The sequence below is a fragment of the Esox lucius genome, chromosome 5 (genome assembly GCF_011004845.1).
Source record: "Esox lucius isolate fEsoLuc1 chromosome 5, fEsoLuc1.pri, whole genome shotgun sequence".
NCBI lineage: Eukaryota > Metazoa > Chordata > Actinopteri > Esociformes > Esocidae > Esox > Esox lucius.
The window spans coordinates 11,333,693-11,358,347 of NC_047573.1; the positions used below are offsets into that span (position 1 = coordinate 11,333,693).

At 41.3% G+C, this 24,655-nt stretch overlaps 1 protein-coding gene across 8 annotated transcripts in view; it reads right to left on the minus strand.

The window, feature by feature from the left end:
- The window catches only part of plekha1b (pleckstrin homology domain containing, family A (phosphoinositide binding specific) member 1b), a 32,102-nt gene extending 18,499 nt beyond the window's left edge, over nucleotides 1–13,603 (minus strand). For 2 of the 8 annotated variants that reach the window (XM_020046881.3, XM_029120025.2), the window contains exons 1-2: nucleotides 13,450–13,599; nucleotides 2,468–2,637 (exon numbers count right to left, since the gene is read on the minus strand). In XM_020046881.3, the coding sequence (XP_019902440.2) occupies nucleotides 2,468–2,608 (141 nt within the window). In that variant the 5' untranslated portion in view covers nucleotides 2,609–2,637; nucleotides 13,450–13,599. Of the gene's footprint in view, nucleotides 1–2,467; nucleotides 2,641–13,449 lie in introns of all 8 variants that reach the window. The other 6 variants (XM_029120024.2, XM_010864983.5, XM_020046882.3 and 3 more) reach the window with 4 other exon arrangements.
- Between the last annotated feature and the right edge of the window lie 11,052 nt (nucleotides 13,604–24,655).

Genomic DNA, 24,655 nt, shown 5'->3' on the forward strand with positions numbered 1-24,655 from the left:
AATGCAGCATTTCATAAGAGTAAAATGACCCCAAAAATAAGTAATGAAGTGACTGGGCTAAACTAGCAACATTTAATTTTCTCAAAGTAAAGAGTCTAGACCTAAGGAATATGCTCATACACACAACATTTGGATGTGACTTGCACAGCCAAACATAGAAACATTTTTTCATGGTCACTCGGGTCTCCACACTGACGTTCAATGGGGTCAAGTCCGGGCTTTGGCTGGGCCACAAGTTAAGCCAATCCTAAACAATGTTTAAGAAAATGTATATATATTGATTACAATAAAAAAATGTATCAAGCTGATGAACAACAATTACATTTTTTACTTTTTTATTGGCACCATATTTACCTATTGTAAGATAGTTCTTAAAAACTAAAATACCAGTTAGTATTGTACCACTTAGCAGTACATCAAAATAATACACTGTGCTCCTGGGAATTTTCAATGCTTCAGGAATTATTTTCCAATCTCCAATAAAGTTATAGAGATATCTCAAGCAAAATCAATGAACACAACACATGTGAGGCTAATATGAAGCGTCATGGCAAAGGGTCTGAATACTTATGTAAATTTTTATTCTTTCAAATAATAAATAATTGTATTATTTCAGCACACATTTCAAAAACTTTATTTTCACTTTGTCATTATCAGATATTGTGTGTAGGTAGACGTCAAAATGGTATAAATTAAGAAGAAAACAACAAACTATATTTAGTAAAGGGGTCTGAATACTTTCCACACTAAGGTCCTAAAACTCTAAATCAAATTGCTAGGTTAGCATCTTGGGAAAAAATATATCACAAACCACGGGTGAAGACTCCAGTAAGCTCTGACCAATAATTGATAGTGTCTATTTATAAATGGACAAGTAATCACACATGTGGTATTGCCACGGCAGTGATCTATGTAAAGCTGTTCTAAAAATATATGTTTTCAGTGTCAAACTGGCATGGGCAATGTTAAAAAGACACTATACCCGCCACTCATTAAGAAATGCAGCTGCCATGACATGCGGCCAAACGAGATGCCTTGGATGTGTGGTTTAATGAGGGTGTCTCTTGGTGTGGCAAGGACACACACACACACACAAACCTTAAATGCCCACATCCTGTTTCCACTAAAATCATAAGAAATCATGGATAGCAGTACTACTCGCAACAAGCTCTGAGGTGAGGATATCCCCCTCCCCCCGACCAGTGGGAGGAGGGGGGGGGGCTCCCAACCTTCCACTGGGGGAACGGAGCTCCCAACCTTCCACTGGGGGAACGGAGCTCCCAACCTTCCACTGGGGGAACGGAGCTCCCAACCTTCCACTGGGGGAACGGAGCTCCCAACCTTCCACTGGGGGAACGGAGCTCCCAACCTTCCACTGGGGGAACGGAGCTCCCAACCTTCCACTGGGGGAACGGAGCTCCCAACCTTCCACTGGGGGAACGGAGCTCCCAACCTTCCACTGGGGGAACGGAGCTCCCAACCTTCCACTGGGGGAACGGAGCTCCCAACCTTCCACTGGGGGAACGGAGCTCCCAACCTTCCACTGGGGGAACGGAGCTCCCAACCTTCCACTGGGGGAACGGAGCTCCCAACCTTCCACTGGGGGAACGGAGCTCCCAACCTTCCACTGGGGGAACGGAGCTCCCAACCTTCCACTGGGGGAACGGAGCTCCCAACCTTCCACTGGGGGAACGGAGCTCCCAACCTTCCACTGGGGGAACGGAGCTCCCAACCTTCCACTGGGGGAACGGAGCTCCCAACCTTCCACTGGGGGAACGGAGCTCCCAACCTTCCACTGGGGGAACGGAGCTCCCAACCTTCCACTGGGGGAACGGAGCTCCCAACCTTCCACTGGGGGAACGGAGCTCCCAACCTTCCACAGGTCAGCAGGTCATCTTATATAACTGGCAGCCCAACTATATTCAGAAAAACCATAAAGCAGCATGCCAGAAGACATTGCTAAGGCCATGAGTTGGTCATTAGCACTACACATAGTTTAGATGAGCGACTGATGGACATACCACAAACAGAGGAGTCATTGGGCTGTTGAAACCTCATCAGACGCATCATCATCATCTGCCCAGCAGATGACAACACACATTTCCTCTGTATGGCCTAAGAGCGGTCTGGCCAGACCGGACCAATCTATCCTGTCCAAGACCTAATTAGGACAGTCCAAAACACGAGAAGCCACTCAATCCATCCTACCACTGTTGTCCAATTACAGTGCAGACAGCATGTACAGCACAGGGATTTGTTTCAGCTGCTATCCAGTGAAGTAATGACATCAGCCTTAACGCATGCGCTGATTAAGCCCACAGACATTATAGAACGATGTCTGTTGAAGGGTAAATATATTCCTCATGAAAATATCCACAGTAAAATTAACCGAGCTATGTAGTGAAGGACTTAACCAATGAGGCTTTCTGTCTGTTCGGCACATACGTGTGTGTTTGTGCTCCCCTACCTGAGGGTTGTCCATGTACCACACCAGGCTGCCCTCTTTGGTGTCCAGGATGAAATAGCGTCGGAGGAACTTGCCACTGTTCTCATTCTCCTCGATGTCCAAGAACCCACAGATCCGGTTCTGTCGATCCACGTAAGGCATCTCCTCGCATCGGCCTGCTCATTCCACTGCTGCTGGGAAGATTTAGAAAGGAGACAGAGATGGAAATGAGAAGAACACCAGTGGGTGAAACAGAGTCAAACCACGTTACAAAGTGTCCCAGCATAGTCCCTGTCCTATCCACCGTGGTCCTACAGCCCTAATGCCCCAAAGCCATCAGACATCCACTGTGGACCTCAAGCTAAATACCCCAAAGCATTACCCTCCTATCAATCTGAAGCATCAGGGAGCAGTGACGTTAAGCCAGGAGCGCAGAGGGAGGGGCTGCTAAGTAGTCATGTGAAATAACCAACACAACACAAATGCTGTAGATTCAGGGAGAAAGTTGGGCACATCACTGCAGGGCGTGTAAAAACGCACGCACACACGCACGTACACAGCAGTGGTTTACTTCACTTACGAGTGAAGTTAATATAGAAAAAAGAAGAACCTCTTCATACCCGGAAAAGATAAATGACAGTTTGATATTATTTAAAAGTGCAGACACAAGGGACATGAGCTATTTCTTTCAGTTTATTACAGAAAGTATGTTAACGGGGCCATACTTATGATTTCTAGCATAAATATAGGCAAAAATGTTCCGTGCTCTTGATATTCCTCATTTAAGGGTTCTCTGTCAGTTTGCATATAGTAAAGCCTATATGAAACCTCCTCATATAGGCTTTAAACCCTGGCAGTATTATCCCTCCACCCTAAACCATCCTAATATGATTTCACTCTCGTTCGGTAAGAGAAGAGAAAGACAAGACAAGTGGTGTTACTGTTTAATTCGGTCTTGTGAACATTAGAGGCAGGATTAACACAGTGCCCCTTTAACTTGTGTACATTTCTTAACAATTTAAACATTTAATTTATGCACCAAATAATTTTCTGTGGGAAACAATGAATGTAAATGTAAGCTATACTTTGGGGTGCCAAAATCCATATTGTAGGATAAGAATGATATTTTATACGACCTCAGAACTGCAGTCCATCCACACTAATCACACCCCCGACCGTTATCCAGATCTTGGACTGGCACTCTGGCTATGAGACATGCGAACAGCACAGATCCATTACAGATCTCGTGTTAATGGACCATTCACTGCCTTCCATACACTCAGGCTGCATTGTGGAACAGAACCTATTCCCTAGATAGTGCTGCACTTTTCACCAGGGGCTCTGGTCAAACACAGTGCTCTAGAAAATATAGCATGCCACTTGGAACGTGCCCTTGGTCTAGTATGGTAGTGCACTGAGCTAGGAGAGTGGGTGCCCTTTTAATATCGAACTTTTGTTGAGGCCTACTGAAGCAAGTTGAACTACTTTCAGTTATTCAATCTAATTACAATGTTACTGAAATGCAGAAAAGGGTATTTTGCTCACAAAAGAAAACAGAGAGGCAGAGTACTGTTTTTAGCATATGAGCTTTGAAAGAATCATCAACTGAAAATGAACCCTGTATGCTACCTGTGTTAGCTGGAACCCTGGAGGGTTATACAAAAACAAATTATCAATGACAAGGCCAGCTAAGTTTAATGAACAACCATAAAAAACTATTGACTTTCTTGTTAATTTAGAATACTAAATTTAGATGTGTTCTTGGTGGTGCATTACATTAGAGCATGTCCTTTTCATAATTTTAGATTTGAAATTAAATAACCAAGATGCAATTGAAGTGCAGACTTTCAGCTTTACTTCAAGGGGTTGAACAAAAATATTGCATTAAACGTTTAGAAATTGCAACAATTTACATTCACTGTCCCCTAATTTCAGGGGCTCAAATGTAATTGGACAAATTAACATGAAAAAAATTAAATAATACTTTGTCGAGAATCCTTCTGCTTGAAGTCTGGAACGCATGGACATCACCAAATGCTGGGTTTCCTCCTCAGTGATGCAAAGCCTTTTCTGCAGCTGTCTTCAGTTGTTGTTTGTTCGTGGGTCTTTCTGCCTTATGTTGTCTTCAGCAAGCGAAATGAATGCTCGATTGGGTTGAGGCGATTGACTCGGCCATTGCAGAATATTCCACTTCTTTACTTTAAAAAACTCCAGAGTTGTTTTCGCAGCATATTTCTGATTCATTGTCCATCTGTAGAGAAGCACCATCCAATCAACTTCACTGAAATTGGCTGAATCAGTGCAGACAATATATCCCTATACACTTCAGAATTCATCCGGCTGCTTATGTCTTCTGTCACATCTTCAATAAACACTAGTAACCCAGTGCCACTGGAAGCAATGTATGCCCATGCATTCACGCTGCCTCCATCGTATTTACAGATGATGTGGTGTGCTTCGGATCTTGAGCCATACCAAGACTTCCCCATACTGTTTTTGTCCCATCATTCTGGAACAGGTTGATCTTAGTTTCATCTGTCCAAAGAAGGCTGTTCCAGAACTGGGCTAGCAATTTTAGATGTTTTTTGGCAAAATCTGGCCTTTCAATTCATGAGGCTTATGAATGGTTTGCATCTTGTGGTGAACCCTCTGTATTTGCTCTCGTGAAGTCTTCTCTTTATGGTAGATCATCACTTAGATGATGATTATGCCTACCTCCTGGAGTGTTCGTCACTTGGCTGGATGTTGTGAAGGGGTTTTTCTTCACCATGGCAAGGATCCGACGATCATCCACCTCTGTTGTCTTCTGTGGATGTCCTGGCCTTTGGTGTTAGAGCTCACCAGTGCATTCTTTTCTCAGAATGTACCAAATTGTTGATTTGGCCACTCCTAATGTTACTGCTCTCTCTCTGATAGAATCTTTTTGAACCCACAACATGACCGCATGTTGTGGGTTCACAGCAACAGCTTCCAAAGGCCACACCTGGAATCAACTCCAGGGGATGTATTCACAAAACATTTTATCTCACAACCAGGTGGACTCCTAAACAGCACTAAAGGTAACTTTTCTCAGTCTCCTCCAGTTTTAAATTATAGGAGGAGATGAGGTCCTGGTCCACACCTGCGGATTACCTGGTTTGGGGGGCCCGTTGCTGTCCCTGTCCTTGTCCACCTGGTCATACTTCTGACCTAGTCTAAAATCAAATAGACTCTGGATTTAGCCCAGAGAAATGTATTTATTATTCTAATTGGACTCTTAATATCTCACCCGGCACAGCCAGAAGAGGACTGGTCACCCCTCTGAGCATGGGTCCTCTCTAGGTTTTTTCCTAAAATTTCTTCCTAAAATTCGACCTTCTTAGGGAGCTTCTTAGGGAAAGCATTCTTTAGAAATGTTGACCCATATTGATAGGATAGCGTCTTGCAGTTGATGGAGATTTGTGGGATGCACATCCAGGGCACAAAGCTCCCGTTCCACCACATCCCAAAGGTGCTCTATTGGGTTGAGATCTGGTGACTGTGGGGGCCATTTCAGTACAGTGAACTCATTGTCATGTTCACGAAACCAATTTGAAATGATTTGAGCTTTGTGACATGGTGCATTATCCTGCTGGAAGTAGCCATCAGAGGATGGGTACATCGTGGTCATAAAGGGATGGACATGGTCAGAAACAATGCTCAGGTAGGTCGTGGAATTTAAACGATACCCAATTGGCACTAAGGGGCCTAAAGTGTGCCAAGAAAACATCCCCCACACCATTACACCACCACCACCAGCCTGCACAGTGGTAACAAGGCATGATGGATCCATGTTCTCATTCTGTTTACGCCAAATTCTGACTCTACCATTTTAATGTCTCAACAGAAATCGAGACTCATCAGACCAGGCAACATTCTTCCAGTCTTCAACTGTCCAATTTTGGTGAGCTTGTGCAAATTGTAGCCTCTTTTTCCTATTTGTAGTGGAGATGAGTGGTACCCGGTGAGGTCTTCTGCTGTTGTAGCCCATCCACCTCAAGGTTGTGCGTATGGTGGCTCCACAAATGCTTTGCTGCATACCTCGGTTGTAACAAGTGGTTATTTCAGTCAAAGTTGCTCTTCTATCAGCTTGAATCAGTCGGCCCATTCTCCTCTGACCTCTAGCATCAACAAGGCATTTTCACCCACAGGACTGCCGCATACTGGATGTTTTTCCCTTTTCACACCATTCTTTGTAAACCCTAGAAATGGTTGTGGGTGAAAATCCCAGTAACTGAGCAGATTGTAAAATACTCAGACCGGCCCGTCTGGCACCAACAACCATGCCACGCTCAAAATTGCTTAAATCACCTTTCTTTCCCATTCTGACATTCAGTTTGGAGTTCAGGAGATTGTCTTGACCAGGACCACTCCCCTAAATGCATTGAAGCAACTGCCATGTGATTGGTTGATTAGATAATTGCATTAATGAGAAATTGAACAGGTGTTCCTAATAATCCTTTAGGGTGAGTGTATTCACAAAGCTGCTGAGATCAACTTTTACTAAATAACGGAGAGAAGTCTTAAGCTAAGAGAAAGAGCGGGGTTGACCCTGTTTCTATGGATGATGTCGTGTTCCACGAACAAGCTTACTTAACTATGCCCACAGTGATTGGCTGATAGGGGATGGTCTCTGTCAGTGAATTAATTATAGCAATACTATAGAACAATGTGTCGCTGCCATATTTAAATAAAGATATTAAAATAAAAATGTAGGCCAAGTGTCACTGATTAAACATGAAACCAATAATGTTATATTGAATAGTCAAAATATGTTCAGCTAACCATCAGCCTCTTACATGTCTGGCAGCTCAAAGAAATGCGCATTCATTATTTGACAGTGCATTAATTTGTGCAATTATGTGTCCCTTCAATAGCACCAACTACACTGGGCGGTCCAGCTATGGCCATGAAGTCAGCTTTGTTTCTTTGTAGTTGGCAAATGAGGAAACCAAATGATTTGTCGGATGATATGGATCTGGTGAGTTTTTGTTTGATATAATATTCTACTGACAAATGACTGAGATAATGTAGTTCATCTGCGCCAATGTTATTGGGTTGTTTCTGTTTGTTAGCTAAGTGACTGCATCAATGACTAGCTCTACTATAATCAAAATACCTTTGCGATTAAGTTAACAGCTTTTTAAAAGTTCGGGATCATTAAAGGTTTCTTTTTAGGATTGTTTGTGACTTGTTCTTATTGACTTAGTAGTCCTTTTGACTACTCCAAACATTTCCCAGATTTAGGAGCTGGTTTTGTCACTAAAACGGTTTGTGAAATACTCTTAGACCAAAAATTTAGGAGTCCTAAAGTTAGGACTGACACACCCATTTAAAAAGAAATAAAAAATCCTGCACTTTAAGCCCATATTTTGGCAGAAATCCAAAATAACAGAACTTGTCAGTGTCCAATTATTTCCGGACCTAACTGTATTCCAGAAAAGTTAGACACTTAAGCATTTTCTCCAATCCAGTTCTAACACAGTTGAAACTGTCTCAACTGATGACCATAATAAGTTAAACAGCTGTGTCAATGTTGCACTGGATCAGAAGTACCAGGGGCTATGACAGGGATCCCACGCTGTGCAAGATATTATTGGGATTTTTCTAATGGCATGTTTCTATTGAAAGGTGAGTGTCATACTAGGCAAAACATTTTTGCACCTAAACAAGCCTTACCACCCTGCAAATTGCTCTTTGATCCATTTTTATTGTGATTTGGTAATGTTGGAATTTACTTAGCCATGTGCTGTGTCTAAAAAAATACAATGGACAAAGCCATATGCTTTCTGTAATGGTGTAGATTCAAGCAGTTTGTAAGTAAATTAGCCTACACGTGATTTTCTTCTGGTACATTTGAATAAACTCCTATTACATAGGAAAGTTGCGTTCCTATACCACAATGGAAGAAATAGTTTGATCTACCTATTGTTGAATGGGTGTACCACCGTCAATTTATTAAATTAAGTTTGGATAATGGTTGGCTGAATTAGTGATAATGATATGAGTTTTAGCCATAAAGAAGCATTCCGGGATATTGGGCAACTGTTTGTTGGACCTGGAGCTGTTGAGGCAAAAATTGACCCAGGGAAATTGTGCACTGTATGTCCCCCATGTAATCAAAAACTTGGCATTTCATGGTAAACTAAAGGTATAAATTGAATATACGCGCAGCTTGTTCAGATATTAGACATCCATCCATTACAAGAATGTGAATACCAAACCAAAGGTTCCAGCATGTTACACAAGTGCAAGGTGTTTATTCTGCAAGACATTCAACCCTAATTGCTCCCAGCTCGCTGCTGGTTTCATCCAGAGTCTCTCTCCTCCCTCTGGTTTCACCCACAGTCTCCTCACTCCCTCTAATTTCATCCCATGTCTCTCTTCCCCTTGCAGTTCCCTTTCTCATCTGAGTATTTCCCCATCCCCCCGCTTCCTGGTTACAGTTGTGACTCATTGCTAGACTCCCAAACTTCATGATTGCCTGACCACACACCCTCACCCCCCAGGGATCAGATACCATTTTTGGACCAGAAAGCAGCGACAAAAAAGATAGAGAAGAGACCTCAAGAGACCTGTGGCTGAGATGACATTATACCTTTTCATAGCCAACCACCCACTCACACACTGACCTTTGACTTTCCACTGTCGAGTGCACAGGGCCCTAACCACAACCACCCTGTAACCAACACTTATCAACACACCCCCTCCTACATAATGGTGCGTGTTGACACGGTCTTGTCACCAACAACTGAGGATTAAAAAGGAGTGGTTTATGAAAGACGACAGTAAGTCCAGGGCCAATCAATACAACAGTGAAGGAGGGATGAATGTACTTCTGCTGAAGTCCATTTCCTCATACTACATACCTGTACGCGGCTTAGTTATTTGCCCAACACACACACACACACACACACACACACACACAATACGGTAACATTTGCTCAGATTCATACAATGTTTCCAAGAGGAATGATTTCCCAAATAATCTTGTTTACATGGACATTGGAAATCAGGCAACCAAGTAAGAGTTGATCACAAGAAAACCGCCAATCAAAATAATTCCTACCACTGAAACAATTTGCAAAGCCTGTTTTATGAACATCCAACAAGTTGTATGTTGAAACTATTTTTATGATATATAATTTAAGTTTTTATAAAAATAACTTCCTTCTTGCATCAGAGGCATCTGTGGCTGGTGCTGGCATATGCAGTGATCAAACACACAGCTGGTACATTAATTAAGCAATTTAAATATCCCAATAAATCCAATCAAATATATTTATAAAGCCCTTTTTACATCAGCAGTTGTCACAAAGTGCTTTCACAAAACACCCAGCCTGTAACCCAAAGGAGCAAACCAACCGTTTTGAAAAATCCAAAGACTGCTCAGAAAACCAGTTGTTTTATTTGACTCAGTTATGTTCAAGATGACATTAAACCAATTAAAATAAAGAGTAAGGTGTCAACAAGGGCTAATGTAATTCATCAGTTTACTATAAAACAATTTGTGGGCATGTAAATGTACTTAGTTGTGTTTAAATAACTGAAAACCCCAAAACATAGCATTGTCCACCTGAGCTGGCTTTTATTCAAGCAGCTGTTTTTGTGCTTGAAGGGCAAGTGTTAAAGTAGATATGTGGGAGTATCTCACCCTGGCTGAAGTATGCATCATTATTTCCATCAGGCACAGCGCACTACAGGTCTGAGTTTTAAATGGCAACCTAGAATTATCAGAAGCAAATGCAACACTTTTGACCTGAAAGTCTAGAATATACAGGCTCAGAAGACTAATTTCCGTTAGCCTACATACCCGTGGCCAACTGCTGCTTGCTCGCTAGTTAACATTTTTAAATAGTACTTACTTTTTTTTTGTCAGTGTTTCATAGCGGTGCACAAACATTTATTTTTGTTTTCTTTTAGTCCATACAAAGGTGTTTGACATTTGACTTCACAGCACTTCTAATTCACACATGGAAAACACTAGGTTTCTTTTCTCCTTGGATTGGATGGACAAGATGTTACTGAAATGGACCTGATGGGTTGGGAATTACTTTCTGCCAAGCCATCATAATGACTGCGTCTTTGGAAAGGATTAAAAACCAAAGAACCAAATAGTATTGTCGAACAAAGCTCTGGGGTAGGGAAAAGGTGGAATCTTCAGCTATACCATAGGGCTAGCCAAGACCGAGTGAGTGCTGGGACTGCGGCATATTCAAAGATAAAATCCATTGGTAGATATTGTTTGGGTCTCGCTTCACAGGATTTTCAGGTAAAAATTCTCATGCTGGGAATTAATCTTTCAACATTCCTCTGTGGTAGGCTAAAGTACAGTCAGGGCCCAGTATATGTTGCTGTCATTGCTGGGCATGTTTTTAATATTACATTTATAAAACTAAACATCAGAATATTTTGATGTTGATATAATTTGTGTTATAAATCACAACCTGCATGTACTCATATTTGACTTTATAATATTTTATGTCCCAAAAAATGGCCTTGCATTGTATACAGCATGGCTGTTTAAATAAACATTATTCCTGCCAATGCCAAAATGAACACACATTGGCAGGTGTTAATTTCATGCCAGTATAACTATTACTTTCCATGTTAAACATCTTTAATCAAGTTCAACAAAAACTTGGGATGCAACAATGTCGGTTAGCATACATTCCAAGTCAAATTGTGATTGTTTGATTATAATGTCATTTCAAAATGCAGCTCTACGATCTGTACAGATCCAGGCCTAGCTGTAGTCAATACTAGTTGGGTTATCGACCACCAGAAAAATCCTGAATGGCTATTATTTTTGCTTTGGTACTTATGCTTCACTTTCCAAACTGAATACATTTAATCAGAAGGCTGTTATAATAATTGAAAAGCATGAACCCCCCCCCCCAAAAAAGTAAAAAATACTAACCCTAATTTTTAACCAGAGTGTGTCTGTTATTTTCATGTTTTATTCACATGCTTACTGATCTTTCACTGTTGCTTTGAGGTTAAATTTGCAACAGCTAGAGAAGATGTCAGATTCAAAACTATCCCACAGCTGCAGATTAAATTCTCTACGTACTGTTGGCTCCAGCACCACAGTAACCTCCTGCCCTTAAAGGCACAGATAAAATCTCATCAATTACATTTTAGCTTTGGTAAAATTATTTTGGGGAAATTTAGCAATATAAAACATTACCTGCTACTTGGAATACATGTATTTTTTAATACTAGTCTAAACTGCACTCATTAGCGATACGTTTTATTTTTGGCAGATGTAATTGATTTTTTTATGAACCTGCAATATACCTGCAGCTAGTGAATCAAAAAGCAGCCAATTTTCTGATTTGTTCTATTCCAATCTGCATCACCTTTATTATAATAAACAGGTCTTACTATTCATTTCCGAGATTTCTGTATCAACATTTAAACCAAGGGGATATGCTGGAAATTCAGCATTACACAAAAAAATATAATACTGTCAAAACAAAACACGAAAAGGTCAAATGTCACCAGATCTTTTACAAATAATATTGCCACTGGATCACTCTTACGACAATAAATAGATCACCCTTACGACAATCAATGGATCACCTTTATGATGCCCCAGCTGTTTACAGAATCCTTTAAGAAACATCAAAGTACTCGTTTTTAAACAGAAGCGTTTATTTATGGCCAAATTGTAGCACATTTTCTAATTGGAATAAACAACAGAACATGCGATTAATCTTGATTCATTACTTTAAATCGTTTGACAGCACTAATAACTATATATAAAATCAGGACATACTTATTTTCAGCAATGACCTGGGAGCAATTAGGATTAACTGCCTTGCTCACACTTTTGTCAGGGATTCTATCTAACCCTGACAAAAGCTCTAAACACCAGGCTATTTTGCAGCTCCAAATGCTGTACTTCTGCTATAACAAACAACGTTCATATAAGACTGGACAAGTGTCCCACTAAACCCATACCTAGTCAACTGCCACGTTTGTACTTAGCATATACTATGGATCTGGTAAAAAAAGAAAAAACACTGAATTTGCATTACTTTTACATAAGTCTGCATAGCACATGCCTGAAAGAATCTACCACAAATGCAAACCTGCCAGCAGTAGCGGTGAGTTTTATTACAGGTAACTAAGCAGATTGTATTCAGTGAAGTGTCAGGAAAGGGAAATAACTTACAGTGAATATAAACCAATTGTATGACTAGGTCGTTAACACTGCCATAACAATAAAGGCAAATCCCCTGGAAAGCAAACCAAATTATATATAAAAAAAAGAAAAACATTCAATTTGCATTACTTTTACATAAGTCTGCATAGCACATGCCTGCAGTTTCTATTAGGCCTAAGGGGAGTATTTGACACGCACATACAGTATGAGAACAGTCAGAGCTATGGCTGGTAGGCCCACGTTAGATCAACTAGCCTACCGTAGGTAAAGTAGTTCCACCGGTATGCAACTTTGGTGCCGGAGGGCAGCCTTAAAAAAGTCTGTATCTACCTGTTAATTGCTCTCACCTGGTGCCCCAGTTTTAAACGAGTCCCTGAGGAAAAGGAGTGAAACCAGAAGTGTTCGCCCCTTTAAAACCGGAGTTGCCTTCCCCTGGCCTAGCCTTACAGATAAAGACTACAGCGAATTAATTGATGATTTGATTTTTACATTGTAACGAAACTATCATCTCTAAATCATTTCCAAACCCATTATACTATAATGAAGACAATAATATTTAATAAACATCAAGAGCTCGACAATAACATTATAAAGTAGGGTAACTTAAGATTAAAAGGATGTAGGCTACGGACATACTTTATGAATCTGATTCACATCGACTGAAGTCGGTCAGCTAACCTTACTGTACAAGGCAAAAAAAAAAGTGGCTTTGAATATTTACATTCATAACGCGTTCAGAGCACAGAGCGCCTCATGCTCAAACGAAGCTACATGGTACCCCGCCATCGATATAGAGTATGTTCTTAATACTTACATATTTCGCTTCGTTCGGGATGCTTTAGACAGCTTGAGAAATATTTTCGGATATACTGAAACGAGTTTCAGCCCATCTCTCCACGGATATTTCCTACCTATCCCAACGCTGCTGTGTGGCGGGCGGGGGCGTGGATCGGAGAGCTTACGGTTTCTTTTTTCTTTTTGCAGCAAAGGATTATGGTAGAAGTAGTATAGATATTTCTTGGCAGCTCGCCAAAAACCTGATTTCTCTGTCTAGTTTACCTTTTTCAAACTTCAAATGAGATTTATTCATTGATTGGTACCTATAATATTGTACTTTTTTTGTCACATTTGCCAAATCTACCTCTCTGTTATCATTAATCAGAGCTGGAACTGAATAGAAAACAAGGAAACAGCAACTTGTTTACATGTCACAGGGGGAATCCCAGCTCTCAACTAATCTTTAATATACAGCAAGTTGCTCTTGGTTGGAGACTACTTTTGTGTTTAGACTGTAATGTCTTTGTGATGATGGGAGTTTAAGAACTACAAGATGTAAACAAGATGCGCTCATGCTAAAACAGGCAGACAGTGTGACCTAGAATTCTCTCATTCGTACTCACTGTGGGAGCTGTCACCTGTGGGTTCACTGTATTTCCACTACAATGCATTTCTAGTCTCTGTAACCCCCAAAATATAATAATAGACTCAACAGAAGAAACCTGTATACAGATGCATGTTGTTTTTTGATTCATTGCTTAAATCAGGTCTTGACATTGAACTATGAAATGATGACACTGTGGCAATTAGCTCACCATCAATGTGGTTGGTTAAATATGACACAGCAGCCTGAAATGATGGGTGTTTCACATGAGTTGAGAGTTGGTTACCAGAGCCACAAAGTGGCATCAAGAAATAGCCTTATGGAAGAGAGCAGCAGAGTAACCACTTTTGAATCTGCAATGATCCAGACTGTCAGAAACAACTTCTCTGTGCTAAGAATGTCCTCGATGAGGTGACTGTTTTCTGCCACTGATTCTGCCCATGTACAAAATACATCCAATACAGATAAACCACGCACCCTTTTTTCCTCCAATTGGAACTCTCTTGAAAACAATAGCTGACCATGCAACATATTTTATGAGTGGGAGCACCAAAGGGCCTGATGTTATGGAAGCAAAAACATTATGTGACTTACAAAAAGTACAATCTACAGTTCCTGCATTCATTTTCCTAAATAAATCAACCAAGAATTTGGAATTAAAACTATTTTATCTGATCTGGCACAGGTTGCATTTTGAACTGGCAAGTTTGGAATTTCACCTGGACACCGCCGTTAACACCCCTGCTCTTATGATCAGGGCCATGAGATCATTGTTGACCACTGAAAGAAAGGATATCAAGTTTCATGTCCCATCCCATGCTGGTTGCTACTATATTTAAGCTGCAATTTTTGTCTCAAAAGTAGACAAACTCCAAAACCCCATTATGCTTGTTGTGATCCCACAGGCTGTACAGTTGCAGAGTCACTGGAAATGTCACACTGGATAGTATAAATGCACATGAACCCTGGGTGATTTTATACTCCCTCAGCCTTAGGACACTTGCCACAACGACAAAGGCACATGTGAAGGTGCAAACCGAGGGCAGAGGGCTGTTTGCAACCAGCACTGGGATCCCGGCAGGTCCTGCTAATAACCTGCTGACTGTGTATATTACAAACATCCCAAAACAGGAATTCCCCCTGCCAGGTGAATATAAATATGGACCATGTAAACCACTCATTCAAGAGAATATTAATTAACCTGTTACCCTGGCTGCGCTCTGCCTGACCACCTCCACTGGTCAGAATGTTACCTACTGACAGTCAATCCCAGCAAACACTGAGTGACCTATATCATTGTTTCCGGTTGAAGTTGGGCTATAAAATTCAAGCATTGACAAAAACCTGAAATTAGTCCAAAATGAAACATTTTTAAAGGCCTATTTCTTTCCTTAAGGCCCTCAAACTGGACAACTTTTTTTCTCCAAATGTTTTCCTTTCTGCCCCCAGAATTAGACAGATATTGATTATTTTGTGAAACAACAAAAAGTTTTGAAAGGCCGACTGGACTCAAAATCAAATGGCCCACCTGGAATTGGGCCAAAATACCAGATCCCCAATCTGTCCCAGATCAACTACATTTATAAAGCCTCCAGCTGTCTGCTCACCACAAAGCCAACCACTACCAGGAGAGGGTGTACAACACAACCGACTGCTTACCAATCATCACCCTAACTCCTTCATAGTGCAATACTCATCTTCAAGGCCCATTAGGCTTGGATTGAAACTAGTGCACTCTATTTTCAAATTTCCATTGCACATTGTTTTCAATTGACGACTAGGTACATTTAATCATTATTCTAATAGAGTGCCATTTGGGACACCAGATACTGCCAAATATTACACGTTTACAAATCAGCTCCTTGTCTAATTACTATAATTTTGAAACCTTTTTACCTAAACAAAGTCAATCACCTTTCTTAGAGAAAGCATCGTTGACCAGGTTTTAAAAAATGTATATATATATACACATGTATATATATCCTTGGGAACTGGCCACAATTCCTGTAACTTGTCCATTAATTATCACTCCCTAAATTAGATGAATGAGATGAGCTAGTTTAAAGCTAATACAAAATTGTACAATTTTTCCTGACCCCCACGGAAAGGTTGATGTCTTTGGCTGTTGGTTTATCTGGCTTGGTCTACAGGCAGAGCGTTGTGCTTTGCTTGTGTCAAAACAGGCCTAGCAGTTTGCCTAGCAGTTAGGGCCAGAGCTACAAAGCTACTGGGAGAAGTCCTCCTGAAGATATCTGGATACTTTTAATCAAAGCAAGTATGATGACATGCAACCTGGGTACTTTTTTGGCAGAGGATCAGACTGCAGGGAATGCCAGGGCAAAGTTCATGAAGATGGGCATGCTGATGCCTCTCACCTTAAACACCTGCGCACGGAGGAAACAGGAGGTATAGCAGATCACTGAAACCCTTCTAATACAATAGGAATACAATGCAGTGTTATCATGCAAATGAGTCAGTGAGGTTCATTAATTGAGGCTAACATTTTGCAAAACAAATGCTATTTACTTTCATTCAACTCACAGTAGAAACCACAACACATGCTTTGCTCATATCTTAAAAGGGCTTGTCCTGAAATGACCTGTCCCCAGTCACAAATGACTCCCTCCTGATTCATGCAGCCTCCTCCCACACCCTCCATACCTAGCTCTTGCTACTGTGCTTGTAAAGGCCGAACTGCTGAACTCCTGCCACTGGCTGTGCACATAAGCCTGCATGTTGATCAGATAGGACGCGGCAAGCTCTGCCATCATACTGAAGGGATCTCTCTCACACGCCTGCAAAGACATGGCAGGGTCACGGTGCCTCAGTCCCTGCAGGTGTCATGAACAGGCCGTCACTTCTAGGTCTACGCCATGTTCACTTGGTGTCATTTATCTGATCGTTGTTGATTTTAACCTTGCCTTATACCCTTGAGAGCAAAACCTAATGAATGATTCTGACAGTGACACCTAGTGAAGTTAGTTTGAAAGGCATTTACTTGCCTTTGGTTTGTATAACAGATACACAATCAATGTAATATTGCACTACCTTTAACCAGGGTCCATAACAAACAAGGTGCCATTTCAGACACACTGTTGGTGTACGCTGACCTGCAGAGAGAAGAAATGTAAGTCGGGCTCTCCCATGTTGGCTGCTTTGAGCAGAAAGTACAAGCTATAAAGCTCAATGCGTTGCAGGCAGCACTGGGGCTCCTGTAGGACCACACCAAAGAATGCATCAACATTTACACAACCGATTCATTTTATCCCTTTACCGTTTCACCAACTACAGTAAGTAACCAAGTTCAGAAAGTTAGGCACACCCCCCTCAATGACCGCGCCAGAGCGTACTGCTTGTCGGGAGAAATCTGTTACTTGTTCGTCTCCACCGCTGTGCAGCTGGCACCGGAGTGAATGACGGACACATCCAGGAGAAGGCTACGTCCAGGAGAAGACAGGAAGACAATGTTTGCTCGGTGGCCTTCTGAGAGAGTCCGGTGTGCCAGTCTCCATGAACTCACTGCGTGGCAGTGCTGTGAGAAGGTGAGGACCAGCCACACTTGAGGAAAGATATGACCCCTCTGCACCTCCTCTAGATGGGCTCCTGGAGGGTCAGGGTTCACCATCGAGCAAACACTTAGTCAGTGTAATAAAACTCACATTGACGCTCGACAGGCACGCACACACACATGAGCCTCTGAGCAACCAGGTGTGTTTTATGGATCCTTTTCTGTAATGTAGAAACAACCGCAAGTGAAGGCAGTTAACAGTTACCATGGAAACCTTGAGCACAATCATAACACACCACATCTACAGTAATCATAACTGGTCTGACACGCATTTAATATTGACTAACAATCTCCTTAAAACAATAAAAAAAATGCCTTTGCCATTTCAAAATGAATCACGCCATGATTCCAGGAATCCAAAACAGAGTACGAGAACGTATTTGCCTTGGAGCGTGCCCTCCTTGCCCCGAGTGTGTTTTCACAGGTTTGCTTATCAGAACCATACTGGGAGGTCAGAGACATGTTACGTGGTTCTTTAATACGAAACTGATTAAAACTGGCTGCTCTCCTAAAGCCTGCTGGCCCCCGGCAGCAATGCAGTACCTGATGTGTTTCCAGCCCCATGATGGGAATGGACATGGGCGCCAGAGAGATGCAGTCATTGAGTACACAGCCAATAGGCCTGCCTTTAATTTAGAGCCCTTCTCCATAAACAAAGACATAGTAATGAAAAACACATTGTACTATGAAAGGCCTTGTGGACATACATTAAACCTATTTACTACATCTAGGTGCAAAGGGTTAATGTCCTGGATGTGGTCACTCACGCTGAGTGATGCCATGTAAGCGCAGGAGAACCTCTGTTCTGCAGGCTGCTCTAGGAATACACCAGCTCCAGGCAAACTGGAGTGATGAAGTGAGAGATACAAGTATTGTAATTACAATATGTTAAAACAAACTATTTTCTAGTAAACTACTACCTACTATCACACATACATGAAAACCTCTACTGTGGTATTTGTAATCACCAAGGTACGGACAATTCCTTAGTAGGTCACTATAACACTGTTTTGCATGCATCAGTAGATTCTAAAAGAAATCATAGAGTGAACTTTTAATCCACAGATGCTTAAGGAGATCACTAATATTTTTGAGACACTAGAATGGACAGATATTTGGAGGGTTAACAATTTGGAGCTTGTTATAGATATACCTGAAGAATGATAATGTTCTGATATTCTTCTCTGCCAAAAGCAAATGCTAATTCTCAAAAATGCCATCTGATGTCAATGCATATAACTATGAAAAACCTTCAATAAGGAAGTGGATATTAACAACTTAATATGGAACTCCTAGTAAGTTTTTACACACAGGTTCCAAAGATCCACTTATAGGACACTTAAATTGTGCATTTAGGACATAAATTCCAGAAAGCTAAAACTGTTTATAGTTATCAAAGCAACGACTTACACAAGATGTTAAACATTTCCATTACGATTCAATAGTAATGAAAAATCATCCACAGAAGCACTAAATATGTTGCAAAACAAAAATAGCTTGAGGAAGTTATTTAGGAAATATTGCTGAAAAAAGCAAAAGCATTCAGATTTGCAACACAAAAATATTGGCAAACTGAATTGCTCAGAGAATGAAATAGGTCCATGCAGACATTATTCATCATGATCACAGAAGATGCACCGGAGTCAAAATAATAAATGATGCAGGCAAAACTGGGATAATCTTCATATCAGATATTGAGAAAGCCATTGTATCAAGCTGAATCAAAAATCCAGAAATGGAAGCTTGCATCACACCCCCACAGACTGCCAAGAAAATGCTGTCCCTTAAAGTGAGAAGCCGCAGAGTCCAACAATCACTTTGAAGTAGCTACACAGTTCAGTGGCTCGGATTAGATCAGCTGTATCGAGAGCTCTGTACAAAACTGGGTTGAATATTAGGGTAGCAAAAAATAAACCTTTTTCAGAATGTACCATTATTTCTTCTGTGTATGCATTAGAGTGACCCTGCTTTGATGTGGGGAAATTTCTTCTGGTCAGATGAGACCAAGATAGAGCTTTTCGGCCAAATTCACAAAGTTCTATATGTGGTGTGAACCTAACACTTCCATGCAATGGTGATGGTAGCATCATAATGTGGGGATGTTTCTCATCAGCAGGAACTGTGGATTTTGTTTAAATTATTGGAATAGATGGAACAAAATAACCCCCTACTGTCTGCTAAAAAAAAACTTAAACTTGAGGAAAATCACTTTTCATCAGGACCAACCTGAACAACCTGGATCAAATCTGCCTAGAAGCATGGGCCAAAATCATTCCAACACTGTGTACAAATTGGGTACATACTTACCAAAAGACTTTAAGCAAGAACTGTAGCAAAAACGGACTTTAAATACTAATGTTTTGGGCATTAAATACTTAGGTAAGCAACATATTTCCTTAGATTTTTTTTCCTTGCAGATACTTCCCAACTTAAAACTAATTTCACCTCAACAATAACTGATTTTGAGAGTCAGTGTTTTCAAATAAAATATCAAACAGAATTGTATTTCAATGTAACATTTGGAATTCAGTAAAAATAGATAATTGATGAGGAGTTTGAATACTTTTGCAATGTGTGTATTCAGCCCTCCAAACTCTCAGCCACCATTCAAAAACCATTACTTACACAAATCATAAAAGGTACCAGTTCTATTGAAAGAAAAACATTTTGACAGCAATGGTTATTAAAATTAAAGTCAGAAGGAACAGAGCTCAAATGTACCAATACCACGGTGCTGGGTCTATGATCTGTTATATTAATCAACAATTGACACATGCACATTATCTATACATGCATACTATCCATACATGCATTTCAATTTAAGAATACAGAATACAAGCTACAAAAGGAATGCTCAGCATTTAAGACATTGAATTTTTGGACTGCGCAGACTCATCATTGAAACAACATCACTGAATAAAACAACATCATTGAATAATATTTTTCACTACTGTCCATCAGTGGCTCATTTCTTCGAGTCCAGCAATGGCTGTCAAATCACAGAATCTGTGTGTGATTGGAACGGCAGCCAAATTTGTTGTGGGACGTGGGAGACAATGTTCAGGCAATAGAAAACATTGTAGTGCTCTTGGGAAATACACATTGTGGTTGACTTTATCAGCAGTTATGATACAGATGGGTAGGTTAAAGACCCTCACGAGACACCACAGTAGAATGGAGGGATGTGCTGTTATCTATGGACACTGCACCAGTGAACAATGGATGGCTGTAGAGGCATATAAATGTAGCTTTTCTCCAGGTAAAGATGAAATGGATGGGGAAAATAGATGACCACAGTGGGGAAAATAAAATCTGGGAAGTTGACTAGGGTGGCCCAGTGGTTTTGCTACTACCTGCAGTGCATATGGGTTAGAATGTGTCCCTCGGCTCTTTCAGCAACACCCCCCCCCCCATCATTACCCACTGTCTCTGTTAACAAAGCATAAACTTGCCTAAAAAATATTACTAACCAAATCAAATTAAAAGGAGGATAAGAAATAATTTTATGCAATCATTTATTTATGATTATTTCTGTGTGTTAAGCGTGTATAAAAAAAACCCCACTGCTATTCACAGAGGCTTTAAATGTTCTCCACTTGAAAGGATGTTAAAGCAAACTTGTGTCAGGTAGCTAACACCTTCAGCCCCATCAAATCTGTACTTGGAGAAGGTCATAATGGACCAATGGGAGGGAAGGACCTGAGCTGCAGGACTGAGCTGTAGGAATACCCAATACAGCATGGTCTTCAGGAGTTCATACTTGCAGACTGCAGAGACCCTGAAGAAGGCCATAAAAAAAACAGTTATGACTAGAATTGTCTGTTCTTTAAGTTTGACATTTTACTCTGGAGTGGATGTAGAACCTGGCAGCAACCTGGGCGAGCCTAGGGTCTTGTGGAGGAGTCCAAAGGGTACGTCTGTCAGATGGATGGAACATGTCATCTCTGTCACCAGGTGAAGCTCCAGCCATCGCTCAGATGCTCTCTGAAGACTGGTCTCCTTATGCTGAGCCACAAATAGGCAAACACGGTTAAAAAAAAAAAAGATACAGTACCAGTCAAGTGTTTTTAATGTTACTGTATGTAAATATGCACGCAAAGAAAATGTTACACATGGAGAATGGCATAGACAAACAGGGACGGAGAGACACATCACACAGCATATGGCCATGACTTTGAAGAGAACTGGCTCCCCCTGCTGTATATCTTTGGTCATTTTCTTTCGTTAAGACTATACACATCTTCCCCAGCTCACCTTGCATGAAACCCGATGAAAGTCACACACAGGGGAGAAGCTGGTCCTGTTTATCATCTCCATTAATCACCTGCCGATCACAGACATACTGCCTGTCACCTCCAAAGTTGACAGGGATTCCCACCCATTCTCATGGGCCAACTGAGATCCACAAGAGATGGGTGTTGTCTGGAGGCCTCATGTCCCCTTGAGTTAGAAGATTTGTCAACCAGTGTGACATACATTTACACAAGGAGGGAAAACCTGATCGATTACCTCGCTCTGTGTTTCGGTTTAAGTAACACCACAGCATATTGTTTACAGTATGTGTTCTTCCCAGCAGTATTCCTGGAAATTAGTGTACTTTTAAAGATCAAACACAGACGATGGTGAGGCGCGCACACAGTAGTTGCTCTAACCGAGCGATAACATGTCAACGTCAACAACTTGAGCATTTGTTCACTTGAACTAGACGTGTTAGTGCTACAACAGCGCAGCCCAGTGGGTTTCCAGGACCAGCAGTGTCGTTAGGTAGTCCGTCTCACCTCAGGAAGAGGTGTGGTTGGCCCAGCAGGGCGGCGGCAGACAGCACCCCCTCTCCCCACTGTTCAGGACATGCCTCTGAGTTACAATGGGTCCTGAGTGCAAAGGAGAGACCTGACGAAAAACGCAGGGTTACGAGTCTCACCGTTTATTTCATGCATAAGCCTTCTGCCCGTGTGAGCAATACGGGTGTGTGAACTGTGAACAAACCGGATATACTGTTTGTCAGTGGGAGTTCGGATGCAAGATTTACTTTATTGTCCCCGAGGGGAACCTTGTTTCAGGTCTTACAGGTGTATGATTTTTTGTGCCAACCCTATTTGGTCACAGTGGAATCTTTCAAAAAGAGCAGAAGGACCAGGTGCCCTGAGGTTTTCATCCCATGTGGTTTGTCACTGCTGGAGTGGCTGTTGCCCGGTTGACTGTGGCCCTCTGTTCTGTCACTCTTAACACTGCCTGCTGTGTGCAAGAAGAGACCTGTTACAACTATGGCAGAAGTCTTCAGATGAAGCTCACACAGACACATGTACAGGCACTCACTTAAAGCTGAAATCTGCAGAATGTGAAACACAGTGCCACTATTTCCCCTTTGCTTTGGTTTTGTTTTAGTGACAAAACGTAGGTAAGGAGCCTCCACATTCATGACAAAATAATGAATGAGACCAGCATGCTTGCTAGAGAATAAGCCCAATAACTAAATCACATCATTGCAGAGTAATGATTGCAGAGTAATGAAAATCATTAGTCTGTCCTCAGAACAATTAAATCTGGATCTTCTCTATAAAACATTATTTAAAAGGAGTTCATTCCTCAAAGATTTCTTCAAAATGTTATCAGAGGAGAAACATTTGGGATCACCTTCGGCAATCGTGTACAGGGCCAAGTTTGTCTTCCTCCAGATTGAACAACTGAGAGGATGCAGTAAACAATAGGGCTGTAATCCTCCGATCTAAAACAATTTGGCACAGATAACGCTCAAAAGTATAGCAAAGCCAGTAGAGCGATAGAGAAATTGTACTCAGTTAAACTGCATCCCCAGGGGAAGTTGTTTGTGGCCCACTGACTCTGTCCTGAAGGCTCCTTGCCCTCTGCTGCCTGGCAGCTACATAGAGGTCACTCAGGGGGCCTGGCTTGGTGAGATGAGGACAGTGAAACTCCTCTTGACTCCGCAGGCACTCCAACACCACATCTGACAACACAGTGACAGCGAACAGAAAGACAACACGCTGAGCCTGGAAAGGTGTTGCCTTTGACGTTTCTGTTGCTTTGTCGTGACCTTTTAGAGGACATTTCCCTTTTTCGGGCAAATGACATTTTTCCATTTGACATTTCTGTTAAATTCAGAGGATATTACATACATTATTGGCTGCATTTCTTACCCTCAGTATGAAAAGAAACAGTAAGTAAGAGTAAGAGGGCTTAGGGAACGAATAAGCCAATTATACTAGAAGTAATTATGTGATCATGGTGTTAAGGGCCAGATTGGACATTTAGCCAAAACACCAGGGTTAACTTTCTTCAACTTAACAATAACATTGGATCATTAGTGACCAGATAATGTGAGGACACCCTAGTCAATGTCCTCGTTAGAAGGCAATGTCTTTGTTAATATTTATAGACAAGAGTGAAGTGCCCCATACTTGCTCCCTAAAACCACTTCGACAACAAAATGTAGATAAGGAGCCTCCACCACAATGGCAAAATAATGTGTAGTGCATTACTTTGTTTGCTTCGCTGGCAAGTCAGCAGCATAGCACCCTGCATTTTAAAGATGGCTTAAGTCTAAGCTTTGTCAGTCAGGGTCAGTCATCAGTCTTTCAATGAGGCAGCACTTAGTCACTTTACTTTTAAAATGGTATGTATTTCACCTCAATAAAAGGAGCTTTAGGTAGGAAAACTAATTAAAACTACTTCAAAGGAGAAGAGATAAACGAGACAGAGTAAAAGAAACAGAAAAAGAGTGATGCAGACATTTCTGGTTGGTTATGGACAACATTGCGAGACAAGAGGTAGAACAAGTCCTCTGGAGTTGCTTTGCTGGGCTGACCTGGCACGTACATAACACAGTCATCATAACCACACTACATGACACAGACATGTCATCATAATCAAACTACATGACATATAATAGACACAGACACGTCATCATAATCACACCACATGACATACAATACACACAGACACGTCATCATAATCACACCACATGACACAGACACGTCATCACAAATCCAACCACATGACACAGACACGTCATCACAAATCCAACCACATGACACAGACACGTCATCATAATCA